This window comes from Micropterus dolomieu, linkage group LG22 (genome assembly GCF_021292245.1).
Source record: "Micropterus dolomieu isolate WLL.071019.BEF.003 ecotype Adirondacks linkage group LG22, ASM2129224v1, whole genome shotgun sequence".
Taxonomy (NCBI): Eukaryota; Metazoa; Chordata; class Actinopteri; order Centrarchiformes; family Centrarchidae; genus Micropterus; species Micropterus dolomieu.
In genome coordinates, this window is record NC_060171.1 from 15,122,947 (window position 1) to 15,137,946 (window position 15,000).

At 39.1% G+C, this 15,000-nt stretch overlaps 3 protein-coding genes and 1 long non-coding RNA gene across 12 annotated transcripts in view; 2 read left to right on the forward strand and 2 right to left on the reverse strand.

Moving 5' to 3' along the window:
* Positions 1–2,292, reverse strand: part of eps8l2 (EPS8 like 2) — a 26,114-nt gene extending 23,822 nt beyond the window's left edge. Inside the window, exon 1 of one of the 2 annotated variants that reach the window (XM_046037344.1) lies at positions 2,026–2,292. The gene's annotated coding sequence lies outside the window, so the exon portion shown is untranslated. Of the gene's footprint in view, positions 1–2,022 lie in introns of both variants that reach the window. The other variant, XM_046037345.1, reaches the window with a different exon arrangement.
* LOC123961729 lies at positions 521–2,985 on the forward strand. 3 transcript variants are annotated; one of them, XR_006822764.1, is made up of 4 exons: positions 521–888; positions 1,006–1,074; positions 1,362–1,495; positions 2,028–2,985. It is a non-coding gene; the product is annotated as an uncharacterized LOC123961729 (long non-coding RNA). The 3 variants fall into 3 exon arrangements; XR_006822766.1 differs by having other exon boundaries at positions 521–669; positions 2,028–2,984; XR_006822765.1 differs by lacking the exon at positions 1,006–1,074 and having other exon boundaries at positions 521–669; positions 2,028–2,982.
* Positions 2,986–3,897: 912 nt separating this feature from the next.
* LOC123962040 (transmembrane protein 80-like) lies at positions 3,898–7,697 on the reverse strand. The gene is made up of 6 exons (XM_046037923.1): positions 7,289–7,697; positions 7,096–7,115; positions 6,873–6,966; positions 6,688–6,780; positions 4,977–5,178; positions 3,898–4,269 (listed from the first exon to the last, which is right to left on the reverse strand). Exons 1-6 carry the CDS (start codon positions 7,305–7,307, stop codon positions 4,257–4,259), a joined length of 441 nt encoding a protein of 146 aa, XP_045893879.1. The 5' UTR covers positions 7,308–7,697; the 3' UTR covers positions 3,898–4,256.
* A 2,126-nt stretch (positions 7,698–9,823) lies between these two features.
* Positions 9,824–15,000, forward strand: part of myrf (myelin regulatory factor) — a 23,108-nt gene continuing 17,931 nt past the window's right edge. For all 6 annotated transcript variants that reach the window (XM_046037916.1, XM_046037918.1, XM_046037920.1 and 3 more), the window contains exon 1: positions 9,824–10,351. In XM_046037916.1, the coding sequence (XP_045893872.1) occupies positions 10,306–10,351 (46 nt within the window). In that variant the 5' untranslated portion in view covers positions 9,824–10,305. The remainder of the gene's footprint in view (positions 10,352–15,000) is intronic.

Sequence of the window (15,000 nt, forward strand, 5' to 3'; positions counted from 1 at the left end):
TTGTAGCCCATCCGCCTCAAGGTTGTGCGTGTTGTGGCTTTACAAATGCTTTGCTGCATACCTCGGTTGTAACGAGTGGTTATTTCAGTCAAAGTTGCTCTTCTATCAGCTTGAATCAGTCGGCCCATTTTCCTCTGACCTGTAGCATCAACAAGGCATTTTCGCCCACAGTACTGCCGCATACTGGATGTTTTTCCCTTTTTACACCATTCTTTGTAAACCCTAGAAATGGTTGTGTGTGAAAATCCCAGTAACTGAGCAGATTGTGAAATACTCAGACCGGCCCATCTGGCACCAACAACCATGCCACGCTCAAAATTGCTTAAATCACCTTTCTTTCCCATTCTGACATTCAGTTTGGAGTTCAGGAGATTGTCTTGACCAGGACCACACCCCTAAATGCATTGAAGCAACTGCCATGTGATTGGTTGATTAGATAATTGCATTAATGAGAAATTGAACAGGTGTTCCTAATAATCCTTTAGGTGAGTGTATGTTTCAAGCTTAAACAAAGGATCTAGGAAAACAGCAAGAAAGACTGACAACAAGAATCACTACGGACATGCACATTAATGATGAAATAAACCCAGCATTTACAGTATTATGCTCATTAGCAACTCTTTGTAAAAACATGGTTGTCTTTTAGATGACTTCAGCCTGATAATCAAAGTAAGCCTTGATCTCAGCAATCACATTTTATCCAAACTTTTACTTCAATATGACAAAACATAGACATCAATCTAATTACAAGATAAATGCTTTTTTTGACATTGTCATACTACATAACTAGAACATATTGGCAGTGATAGCTTATGTAATGTGTCTGAAAAAAAAATATGAGTCTGTTCTAGTATGACCAGCATTTTGGACTTTGCTCCATGCTCCTGAGTAAGTATTTTGTAAGAGACAACAGTGATCTGATTTTATGTATTTCAAGCCACGCAGCCATCCGGCTGAATACTGTTATGATAGCTGATGATTATGTTACAGATTCTGTGTATACAGGTGCAGTGTGGCGGGTACGAGTACATTCTCTGAATCAGGGCACAGAGAACAGCCACAACACATAATCAGGTCAGATTTCACAGGCATGAACCCTATTTGTGCACACAACATTCATATAACCCTGCCGAACACACAGAGAACAACAATCCTGGACAAAAGTCAACTAAAAAGTAACTAATTCAATTTACAATTAAATTAGCAATCAGTGCTTCTCTTTTGGCTGTTAATGTGCAGCATGTCATGCGATTATTCATGAACATGTTGCAAATGAAAGCAAATTCCTCTCAGCACAGAGCTAAATGCTGCAATTAAGGTTGTGGGTGACATCAGATTAACATTTCTGTATTGGTTCCTAGGTCCCAAGTCCCAGCTCCCCAGACCTGCCATCCTCAAGCTGTCCACCAGATACCCTTGGACATTCCCTCCTTTGCCCATCACCTGACTTCCACACCCAACTACACACCTGTTCCCCCCATCATCTGCTCTGCAGGTACCTGGCCCACTCCTCAACTGCACTCACTCCCTCAACAGCCACTCAACCATACCAGTTCACTTGCTTTGCTTCTAGCCAGTTCATTCCTAATTGCCACGTACCTCTTGCTTTGTTTTTTGAGCAACCTGAACCCAGCTCTGACTCTGCTGTTACCTGGACCTGCCTATCAACATCTGCACAACAACAGCACCAGTCTGAGTTTGGGTCCAATCCCATTGCCTTGTATAACCCACCTGACAGTTTTCTGCTCTCTTGCTACTTAATCAAGCAGAACTTTACTCTTAGGACACAATACCAAATGTTACATTATGACATTTCTTCCGTAGATTACCAGTTAAATTTCAGTAGTATGTATTCCAGCAAGTGTCAATATAACTTCAAACCTGCAGCCTTGATGTGCGGACAATTCATACAATTAGGAGCTATTTCGTAATAACACAAATGAATAATAAGTCACAGTAACCAATCACAACTTTGAAACCAACATGCAGTCATTAAAGAAAGAAAACAAGAGTATTTTTCACCCCAGGAACTCTCAGCGGTGGTTTCCGGACGGTATTATCAAGGTGACAAACGTGCTCTGAAGCATCAGCCTGCCATCACAGCCAGCAGCCGATCAGGACAACCTCCGTGTGAAACCGTCGATATATGTAAGCGTTTGTTTTAAGTATAGAGTATGAAAGACTGTAAACAGCACACAGAGCAGACGTTTGTTGTCGGTTCCCAGGAATACAGTCGCCGAGTAGGCAACGCAGGAGCAGGTGTGTGAGAGGTGACTCTGCAGGTAACTGAATCTTGACAGGGGAGGAGCTCCACGGAGACTTCACCGGGGGTGGGTCGACCGATGGGAAGTTTTTCTCAGTCAATTCGCTGTAAGTCTTCATGAAAGAAAGGCGATAGCTTGGATGCATGCCTGTATTGCAACTCGCTCGTCTGCTTCATTAACTTAACGCATAACACAAAGCAACAGTAACGACCCACACTGATTATGCTACCCAGTCACCATGCGGTGTGCTTTATGATGTAAGTTGTAGTAAATCATGGCAGTAAGGCTGTGATTCCTAACCCTTTTGCCTTGTGACCCCTTTCAACGAAGCTATATCTACTTGTGACCCCACATTACAAGCTGTAGTGTGTTCTCTAAGTGTGACTTTTCCTTCAGTTTGTTTTGGACGGGTTTCTGAATTTTTGGAAAAGTAGGAAAAAGCAAAGATTACAGAAGAGTCATTTTATTTTGTGTAAGAGAATTATTTATTTTACTTTCTTTTATCATCTTGTGAACCTTTGACCACTGCTGTGAAGCACCAGCTCCCTAAGGAGACCTTATATGAGATGCTCTGGGTGAACTTATCTACATTTATATGGCAATAAAAACAGGTTAATGATTTACTAATGCAATTACAAATAGGCCTAAATAAATTGTTATATGCAAACTCTTCAGTCGTGAAATCATTTAAATTCCACAGGTTTACTTTGTGCTGCAAAGTAGTGACTGGTCTAAACTAGTTGGATTCAAATGGGTGAATGAAAGAGGAGCAACAATGTGGAACACTGCCCAGGTTTCAATGTCACCGGCTGGTAAGAATGACCACTCTTTGTCCAGCTGTAGTGTGCTGTCCCTGCAAAGGAAATCATTAAGGTAACGCAGTTGCCCTCTTATATTATAAATATATTACAGGACGTGAACAACCACTTGAATGATCATGTTTTAACACACAGCATATTATACCAGCAGTGAGACACAATTAAAAGGTGGAAATATAAATGCTTGTACACAAACTGGCCACCTACATTACACACAATGAAATGTGAAAAGTGTTTGTCTATGTGCATGGCTGTTGCTCAAGCACTGGCACTCTGAAATGTGATTTGTTTTGAAACTGGTTACTTTAGCAACCTTGCCACTTGGTTTGATCATTAACTTGTGAGAAATCACCTGTTTGAAGAATGTGGGGTAGAAAATTACTAAGAGATACTACAATAAAATACTGCTTTGAGATCATCCGTGTGAATAAAAGGCAGAGGATGAGTGCTGATCTGACATCAAATATGTACAGTTAAATGTTTAAGGAGCCAAACTAACATAAATTTTTAACCTTAAATATTTTGCATATATATTTGAGTCAGTGTCAGGTAGTTAGATCAATAGTTAGTACAACTGCGATCAATAGGCATACTGGAAGGTTATTTGCAGGTGTAGTCAAGCATGACCACACTTTAGTTGACTTGAGTTATTGAATCATTGACGTCCTCAAAATTGAGGACATGGGATGAGAAAATGTTTCTTATTTTTGGTACTAAAATCAGAGGTCACTATTGAAATCTTAATCAAAACAAGTCTGCCCTCTACTGGAAAAAAGCTGAACAAATATGAAACATATTAAATGTGGCATGTTTAATATAAATAGTCACACAAATATAGATTTTATCTTTGACACGTAATACATATACAAAAGAAAATTCAGAGGTCACTATTGAAATCTTAATCAATCATATATATATATATATATATACATACATACATATACATACACATACATACACACATATATATATATAGAGAGATATATATCTATATTTCTATATATATATATATATATGAGGGCACCAAAGTGAGATCCCTGACAGATCCTCGCAGCACAGATGAACCTTTAACAAAAATCCCCCTCATTTTAAATATTATAGTAATTAGTAGTAATATGTATATATAAATAACAGTCCAACATCCATACAACGTGATGATGAAGTGAACTCTTCTTCATGAATAGAAACTGAAAAACACAAAGAAGAACAAATCAAAAATCTGTTATTACCATACATCCAATTGTACCTGAACAAACTTGTGAATCACAAAAGTATTGCAAGTGTGTGAAATAATGTTTAGTTGTCCAAAATGAATCTTGGAAATGACATGGCATCTTTAGTTTAGTTTAGAATTTTAACCCACTCTGATTTATGAATGTATAAAGGCCATCCACCACCTGAATAAACAATATCCATCTTTTCAGAAGAATCGATTGTATTATTGTCCTCGGATCCATCTTTGGAGGAAAATTTGAGGATGTGACGACATTGCTCAAGGTATACAGTATCACTTGAATGAATGCCACCCATATCAATAATTCAAACTAAGTCCTAAAGGGAACCAGGGCTTATTTCATTCATGAACAAAAGCGTGAACAAAAGGAAAGCAAACAAAAGTATGAGATGCTAATTACGTCAACATATCTTGTCAATCAAAATAAATGGAGCCCAAAATGTAGGCCAGTCTCTTCATGTGATAATGAAGTATGTTATCCATGTTTGACACAAGATATCATCATTTACTGGCCCGTCTATCATTTATGCTGACATGTCAAAAGGACACTGCTTTTGATCTCATGTGTCACGTTATCCAATAAAAGCTTCCTCATCTATGGTGGCTGGAGAGGTTTAATATAAATTGTCTGTAATGAAAAGTAATGAGAGTGGAACTGACCTGGCCAGTCGGGCTAAAGTGATGAAAGCCAGAACTCCATCTAAGCCATAGACTATGAGTAAGACACTGCTGATGATTACGTCTGCCCCCATCACATACGTCTGCCACACCAGGAAGTAGACCGTCAGCAGGATAGTTGCCCCCAACACAATGAGGTTGGCCAGAATATAGTTTGCACACTCCGTCAGGTTGCCCTTCACTCCTGCAGACATGGGTCAGACACACAGGGTAAAAGATGGTGAAAGAGGGTTGTAAGTTACTGTTGTTCTGCTGTTACATAACAGAAAGCCTGCCTTACAAACAGAGTTCATGCAGTTTGGAAGACATGGGCATTTACTGGGCAGGGAGGGTCAAACTAAATGAAATGTTAAATCCAGCGTTTTTAGAACTTGACCCATACTACAGATTCAAATCTGGATTTCTCACACTCTTTCACTTCAGTTTTGATCCTTCTGTATCTTTATGAGGGGCAAAACAAAACCCTAAATTATAATAACTGCACTCTGTGCACTAGGCCAGTGGTTCTCAAAGTTTTTCACGTCAAGGACCCCTTAAACTGACACAAAGAAGACCCCAGACCCCCATTTGATTTGATTTTGTGTCAGGGTCACCCCTCTGATAGGATTTTTGCTTTTAGATGATTTATTACCAAAAGTGTATGAAACCTATAACCAAAATATCATCCATTCTGTCACTGTGTTGTAAAAAAAAAAAAAAAGAGCAAGTTGCAACCTAAAACTTGAAATGATAAGAATTAGGAAATATACTGAACAAAATTATAAATGCAACACTTTTGTTTTTGCCCCCATTCAGTGTAGATATGTGTGAGCGTGTCTGACTTGCTGGCAGTTTTGCTCCAGAACACTTGGTGACTACAAAAGTTGTTGTGTTCTATGGGGCTTGCATGAACTGGTGTAATGAATTTGATTCATCATCATCTACAGACTCCTGACATTACATTAAACAAGCAAGGATATTGTAAGCATTGTAAATTAACTGAAGTACGCGCCTACACTGCACTCGGTTTCCATTACAACCTGGAAGAAAAGCTAACCCCCCGATTATCATTATGTAATTCACACTCTGGATCCAAATATAGTGAAATTAAAGTATTCCCCTGTTTGATGGGGACCCCCTGGAACACCCTCAAGGAACCCTGGTGGTCCTGGGACCCCACTTTGAGAACCATGCACCAGGCATGAAATCTGTAAACAATAAGAAATAGGGTTGCTCTTCGATTAAGACTCAAGCAGAACAAATTTGAAAGCTGCTGGGATGTATGTCACTCCATTTGAGAATTAAGTAAACTACAAAAGCTACTAGAATTCTCATTGGTCTTTTAGCTACTAATTAGTGTTATGAGGTGTGTTTGGTTATTTATTTGATAAGTTACAGGTAAGAAGAAGCACTGGATATACATAAGCAACACCGCCTTTATTTAATGCCTTGAATCTGTCTCCAAGTGTCATTTCTTTATTTTTTTATTTGCATTAAATATGAAAATGAATATTTCCATATATGTATTGACATACACTGTAAATAATGGCAGCCTGGAAAGTTTAAAAAAATCATCAATCATACAGTTCATCAATTATACAGTCTATGTAATCAAACTAAAAAACTATGCTAGATGCTTTGGGAAATGAATAGTAGCCTAAGCAATAATGTATAATCATGCAATCAATACAAGAATTATTATGCAGAGACTCACCAAAGAAGAAATGGAGGAACTCCAGAGCAGCCAGGAGGAACAGCAGACTGACATCACAGACCAGAGCATCAACAGGATATGACAGGACCAAGCCTGAAAGCAACAGACACATTCACGGCTCTCTGCAGGTACAGCAAAACACAAGAAACAACAACCTGGGACAGTGTAACTTCTTCAGCACTCACTCTTTCTAATGATCAAGCCAAGAGTGAACAGAAAATAAAAGACGAAGTAGGCCGTTGTCAGGTTCAGCAGCAGCTGGAAAGTTACAGATGATAGCTGGGTGCCCAGTTAAGGTGATTTCATTCATCATCACACTGTCAGTGAGAGAGAAAGGCGTCTGTCTTCTTGTCCTTTTGGCAAGGCTTTCCTTTAGACGTACTCAGCAGAATGCATGTTAAAGGATACAACTCCACTGGCTGATCTTCCTTGATGGAGACAAACAGACAGAAACGCAATAAACCGAGCACATTTTCTTTAAGTCATTGAATTAACAAAGTGAACTAAAGTAGAAGTATACACGTCCGTTATCTTTAAAGTTGCTTAAACTAATAGTATTTAATTAATATAAAAGCGTGTCCATAGCAACGCATCCACCTACCTGGTCCAGGCATCGCCATTTTGATTATGTCGCCAGCTTGTTCATTAAAGATGAACGTCTCCGCCTGCTGGCTGGAAGATAAACTACAACCCCAGAGGTGTGTGGTTTTCAGGCCTTCAAACTCAACTTTAATCAACCTGCAGCAGCAGTAGGCAGCTGTTTTCTGCAAGAAAGCTCTGACATACCCCCAGTAAACTACCTGCTTACCAAAGCGCAGACAAAGTTAGCACATTGAAGCATTCAGTACCAAACCCACAGAGCCAGGAAGTTTTTTCAGGAGTTGGTAGAGACCAGAGTAAAAAGGAACACCTTGACCTTGTTGCTCTTTGTAAATAGGCTAACATGTTTGCTAACATGTCAACTTTATGGTGCTAATATTTTGTTGCTTGTTTTTTCAGCTTGTTCTGCTTCCCCCAAGTGGCCTAAAAAATCCAACCTGAATTGGCGCAATAATACAGTATGCTATGTCTATACACAACATTTAGGCTGACTACCCCCTCCATAGTCCATCATTCTTGATATATCAGGACACTTGTCATCATTTAAGCTAGGCTACATATTTTTTAATATTAACTTCACCATTACACACATATGCTTATTTTTGATATTGCTTGACTTACCTACATTTATTTTATGGAGAATGACTTTAACTTTACATAGGCCTACCTAACCTTAACTTACAAAATGTTGCCAACAGGGTTTATTTCCACACAACATGCAAGATTTTGTACAAGTCGACTACACACACACACACACACACACACACACATCTACGCACATGCAGCTACAGAGCTATATGAGATAAGAAATGTAGAATACCAAAATGAACTGCTTTAGCATAGCCAGCTGTTTCATTGTCCCCGGCAGCCTCTATCTGTTTCTCTTTCTTGCTTGTCCTCTGAAACAATCTGCATAGTGTGACTGAAAGAACGGAGGCGTTGTTTGGTTTGAATGGAGGAAAAGCCGAGGGGTGGAGGGGTGGAGAGAGAGATGCTCCAGCTGTGGGGGAACAAGACAACACAACAGCATCTCACATGTGGGTGGGGGGTAGGGTGGCGGGGTGTCAAGGCTGTGGGGGCTGCACACAGTGGCATTGTTATAAGGGGGGATGCAGCTGATAAGCTTTCGAGAAATGGATCATTCCCTCAAATCCTCCTCTTGGGAAGCCTTGACACAAAACACTCCTGTTACTGTATGGTTGTTTAAGCTGGAGGAATTCAAAAGGCCCCCACAGAAGCCTTTCAAATCGCTAAAAAAATACTATAGATCAAAGTTTCACAAATGTTTTGACGCTGCTGGGGGAGAGAAAAATATTTATTTTTAGAGCCGTGAATCAGGTTAAAACTGTGCTTGACATCACATAGTGACATTAGATCAAGTGTGTTGGAATGTTTTTTTTCCCAAGGCATCCTCAGGCCTGACCTAACTGCATGTAGTGTTTATAGTTTAAAGTGCTTTCATAAAGTTAAATCAAAGTCATGTTCATTTAATTTCTATTTCCCCCCTAGTAACTATTACCGTCTATCTTTTTGCAGCCTAAATTAGGATATAAGAAAATACTCAATATGCAAAAACCTAAGAGAAAAAAGGGTAGAAATCTCCAGAGGAGCAACAGAGGAGGGTTCAATTCTCAAGGATGGAAAGACATGCACTTAAGTTGATGATACACAGAACAACTTTTAGATCAATCGTGCAGGGCAACGTTGCCGTCAACGGTAATGAGTAAAGATTACTACCGTAATCCCCTTCCCCCACCACTCCGCCACCCGCCCCCCGCCCCGCACCGCCGCTATCGGTTCAAAACATAGTCGGACTTGCCACAAACAAGATTGCCCAGCAACATCACTCAAAAAGTTGCCCCCGTGTATCATCAGCTTAATAAGATGTCTAGGCCAAATTTATGTAATGAGTTTGTTTCAAATTCTACCCAGAAAGTGTATTTGAGCTTTCAAAAAAAGCTGCTTTGTTTTAGAGCATGATAATAAATGTAGCCTATCCTGTTAAAACTTTCAAGAAAGATATGTTTATTTATTTCAAATATCAAGAATTATGGACGACATTATGGATTGCTGCTATTTTGTATTCGATAAATCTTATGAAATGTCAAAAAGTCAGAACTTGCCAGAGCCCAAAGTGATTTGTCCGTGCAATATAGTTCAAAACACAAAGATATTTAATTGACTAACATAGGCCTATGGCAAAGAAAAGCTGGAACCACAAAAGTTATTTTCTTTTGCTTGAAAAACGACTGAAATGATAAATTGATTAGTTGCCGATTAATTTTCTTGTAATAACCAACCAATCGACTAATCTCTGCGGCTCTATAGGTCCTTATATGAGGTAAGGAATATTGTTTAACAATAAAATATAGGGTAATATAAAGGTAAACCAACTGTTGAGTAGCTAGGCTACTTTTTTCAAGTGTGCATGCAGCCTAGCGCACATCCCTCACCTGCTTCAGCTGCTCTCCTCCGACTCTCTACTGCACACATCCTGTCTGAGAGGCAGAGGCAAAGGAGGAAGAGAATCAACAGGGGGACTTGGGAATCAAATTTAGCCAACTTTTATGTGCAAGCGTTTTTTAAAAACTTATATTTTCCTATCGATTTTTCCATTAGACTGGTTTGAGGTATTTTTTATGCGAATGTAAACCCGTGCTTATTATGAAGCTTGTGGGAGCTGAAGTGAAGATGCGCCTGAAGGGAAGTGTTTTAATGTTGGCACCTTAATTAAAAAAAGACAGATAGTTTTGAAGTTATAGCCTGTAGCCTACCGTATAGCGTCACTGGAGGCGTTTGGCTAAGGCACGTCAATCCAGTGCCAAGTAGCCGAACAGGAGAAAGAAGTCCTCCGCGCGAAGCGTTGGATTTATGAGAACTAAAACTAACTAAGTTAGTAGGCTAACTAAGAAGATCATCTGGACACTGTGATGTACATGTGAAGGTTTCCCCGATCCGAATCGATTTTGTTCGGACAAGGGGAGACTTTGATGGATTTTTTATGTGGGACCCGCTAGGATGGAGGTGGTAGGTGAAACAGAAGCGTTACAGAGATTTTTTGAAGGTAAGAGTTCTTGATTATTATAGGCATGTAGGCTATATGTAGCTATCAATACAGTTTAGTATTAAAACTCATTGTACAGAAACTTGATAGTGGAATACAAAAGGTGTGATTTGTGTTACTTTTACAACCCTTTACTTCTGAAGAATTTGTTTTAGTGGAGAAGTAAAAATAAATAAATAAATGTGTTTAACTGTCAGCTCTTGTCAATTCTAGTTTTACCTGGTGTATTGCATGTACAAAAAGCCTGGTTTATTATGGTGCACCACCACACATGGCAGGTGGTTGACATCACAATAATAATTGCTATAGTAGGCTATTAGTGATCTCATAGGAATTTCAGGTGAAGGTTTCCCAAACAGTTCACTCTGTTTTCACCAAAGAAGTTTGTTGTTGGCTGTTCATCTTAAAAACTAAAAATGCAAGAATTGTTAATGGGTGCGGGGAGCAAAAGTGCTGGTGATGGGTAACAGATCAAGTTGAACAGGGAATCCTAAGAAAAAACCGAGGTGGAGGAGGGTGGGGTTGAGCATTGGAAGGGTGTAGGAATTCAAGTCAAGATAAATTGTGTGTTTTGCAAGGATACTGTGGCACAATGTGTGTATTAGAGACAGACATGAGCAATGTGATTTCAGCCAGTGATGTAGTGTTGATCATCATATGGCAAACAACCATTAATAAACCAAAATCAGTTCAGATAAGTGGTAATTTATGTTTAGCCCCATATTATTTTCATGATAAAGATACAATAATATATATTATAATTTTAATTCAATGAGATAATTGGTATAGATTTTCCCACAGTTTGTTGTTTTTTCCTGTATTATTATCCCAACCAACCCCTTGTAGTAGGCTATATATGAGTTGTGTCTGTTGACTTGCACACTGAATCGCGTCCAATTAATTGCTCACAACTTTAGAATATGGATGACTTTGTGAACTGTATTCTGTCCATAATATTCCTGCTGTAAATTTCATATATGACAGGCAAGACATTTTGTCACATTTGTTTGAAGAGTTTTTCACTGCGCTGCACTTTGTGATTTACAACTTGCCACAAAATTCATGTCTTACTAATAGTTAATAGCTAATAGTTTTTTAAAGAAACTTAATGTCAGATATTACAGGAGAAGTCAAGTGCACATAAAAACACATAGTGTGGTTCATGTATAACAAGTTATCTGTAGAGAGACTTAACACTTGATTATAGTATACACAGAGTGTTGACTTAAATATACACAGCCATCTATGACTGTCAGAGGTTCCTTGCCATTCTGACAGGAATTTAGTGTGTTTACATTCTTGCTTTGGGAGTAAGAAGTACTCTGGCTTTATTTCAGCCACTTTTGCTTGGACTAAAATGTCAACTTGTCCATGAGAAGTATACAGTAGGTGCCGCCTTTGATGCTTATTTTTCTATTTAACTTTATCTCAACTAACCCTAGTGATATCAAACTCCTAACTGTATCCCTCTCATATCTTGGAAATTAGGGCTTTAGGGCAATCAACCTTGAGCTTAAATTTGTGACAAAAAGTAATATCAATAAGACTTCAACTTTTATATATTTGATAATTAGTCAATTGGTGTCCTTGTTCATCTTCCCCTTTACCTGAAAGAGACACACTCAACCAGAAGCACACAAACACAGCACTATAATGGATTTCGACACTGATAAACTGTGTTTTAATCGGATTAGTGAAATATGTATACATTCACGCTAATGCACAGTGTACATTCCTGGCATAGCCTCAGTGCCTGTTAAAACACAATGAGGTGAGACTGGTGTTTCTCCTTGAGTATTTGGCCTTCCCCAGGCTCTCGCTCTCTTGGACTCCATTAGAGTGACAGTGAGCAGACAGGGTGAGGAGGTGAGATAGTGCAGACTCAGGGTGGAGAGAGGCTGGCCTGTTGAGAGAAACCAAGCTAAACCACCAACCCCCCCAAAACTTGACCTTCTCCTCTCTGACTCACTTAGACAACAAACAGTCGCTCGCACACTCACAGATCATGATGAACATACAAAGGAGCATGACATTTATTGCTGTTGTGTTGTGTTAGTTCATGTAATGCCCCATCCTAAGTCAACCAAACGCTTGATTAAATAGTAATCCACACTGACTGGGTTGTGTACAGTGTTTTGGAGATTACTAAAAAAAAAATGGCCTTGCAGATGAATAGTTTTTGCCACTGCAACAAACTAGTATGAGAGTCTATAGCCACTGTAGCAGCTCTGTAAGGCTGTACGTAGGCACAGCGGTGCTTTAAGGTAAACAGGCTACTGACGTCAGAGATAGGGCTGCAACTAACAATTATTTTCATTCATCAAATTAATCTTCTAATATTTTTCGCATTTAATTGCTTGGTCCATAAAATATCATAAAAATATATTCCTTAAATTACTCCTTCTAACAATATCCAGTTTACAGCCACCTAAGACAAAGAAAACCAGCACATCCTAAAAACTGAGAAGCTGGTATAGATGTATTTTTGGCAATTTTGTTACAAAACAATGACTATCATTAAAGTGGTTGTAGATTTCCATATCAATCGACTAATTAACCTTCACCTTTTAGGTTTAGCATGTTAGCATGCTGACATTTGATAATTTAGTGCAAAAGAAGGTACAGCTGAGGCTGAGGGAATATCATTAATGGCAGTATAATGGCATTCGTTTTGTAGGTATTTGGTTATAAACCAAAGTATTGGACAAAGTGTTGACCTTGGTGTTGTTAGATGTCCGCGGATCACCAGCTGTTACAATTCATCCTGAGATGGGCACGAATGTCTGTTCCATATTTCATGTCAATCCATTCAGTAGCCTCTGAGACATTTTGCTAATGACAGTGGCACTAGATGGAAACAAGGGAATCGCAAATGTAAGTAGTTGGATTCATCCTCTGGGGACCGTGAATGTCTGTACCAAATGTCATGGCAATCCACCCAATAGTTGTCAAGATATTCCAGATGAAGAAAAAGGTACGGGAACACACAGAATAATTTGCAGCCTTTAATAATGCAAACAGACTTTTCAGCACTACTCTTGTCTTCATCACAGTCAAAATGGATGAAAGACATAAAGTAAACACATACCTAGAACAGGTGTTCAATTGTCATTTGATAAATGATTGAAGAGGATTTCAAATCTATTTGATAAAGGATCTAAGGGTGAGGGTTGAGCAGAGAAACCTGTTTCAGCTAGTTAAGATATCTCTGTCTTGTTCCTGACCTTGTTCAGGTGGTTGTTTACTGCTGTTAATCTGTATGTGCCAGAAATAAAAACTTTGAGCATATTCACCCCCTAACCATCTGAGTCAGAAGATGAATTAGTCACATTCATGATCATCTTGCCTTTAAAAGATGAACAACTCATCACCAGTGTTACTATGTCAAAATTTCTATTACGTCCCACTGTACTCCCACTGTAGTTGTGAATCATGGATGCAAAGGCCGTCATCCATCTTGGAAAACCTGTGTGAAACAAGTTTGGATGGTTCATCTGATTTATAGGTTTAGCAGTGAATTACAGTCAGAGGAATGTATTGTTTTTGAGCAGCGAGGCTTACAGTACTTACGTGTAGGTTTTATTTTTCATTGTTGTAGCTCACTCCCATCCGTGCTGACCAGTAATCCTTAGCCAGTAAATATTGTTTGTGGTTGAACCAAACTTCATTAAATTAATTCACTTTTTGTATTTGTGTGTGTGTAATAACTGAGAGGTTGGTGTACAGCGTGGAATGTGTGTCTGCATCCTGAGTGTCATCATAAATTATAATAGTCATTGCCACAGATATAACCTAAGCATGTCCATAGTGACTGCAGCCGTTTATCAGAATTGCTCTGTCTGAAGTACAATAGTTAAAAACAAAAGGGTTTTTATTCATCTATTTTGCATGAGCCTATTCTCTTGACAGACGATTCTGAATTCTAATAATCATATTTTACCGCTCCTTCTTTAACATTTTGCTCTTCTTCTTTTTATTCGTCCTCATTACCCTTCCTGAACTTTTTCTTCCTCGATATCTTCTTCATCTTTCATTGTCTCTCTCTCGCCATGCTCTGTAATTTTGTCTAGCCCTGAAACTCGCCCTCACATTTGCAGTGTTTAGTTTTTTTCCAACCTCACTCCATGTCCAGGTCCCAGCCTTGTCACTCCTGTAATCTCCTGAGCCAGGTCCGCCGGTGCGACCAGTGCTTGTGTGCGACAAGGGCTGTGTGTGGTTGCCTGGTACAGCCCTTTCTCATGACTGAGGAATAATCCTCATTATAACACTCTCCGAGCCTTTCTTACACACACTCACACATTATGCTTTTGCACATGCACGCTAAGACAGACACTCACACACACACAAATTTGTTACTCTGATCTGCATCTCTCAGGTCTGAAGAAGAAAGTCTTTCAGCCCGAGTAGAGAAACATGTGAAAAAAAGAGAGGAATTGTTCTTCTCATCTTCTGTTTCAGGTGCTTTCATCTCAAGGACATCAACATGCTTTGGCTACGCGCAGGTACTCTGACGCTCTGTCCGCTCTGCTTCTCTGTAAATGTGATTTATTAGTCCCGACCTGATGAGGGACTATCTGTTCGTATTCAACTTGTAATTAATATATGTGTCATAGTGATGCTCTTCACTCTTTCACTAATGAGAAGGTCTA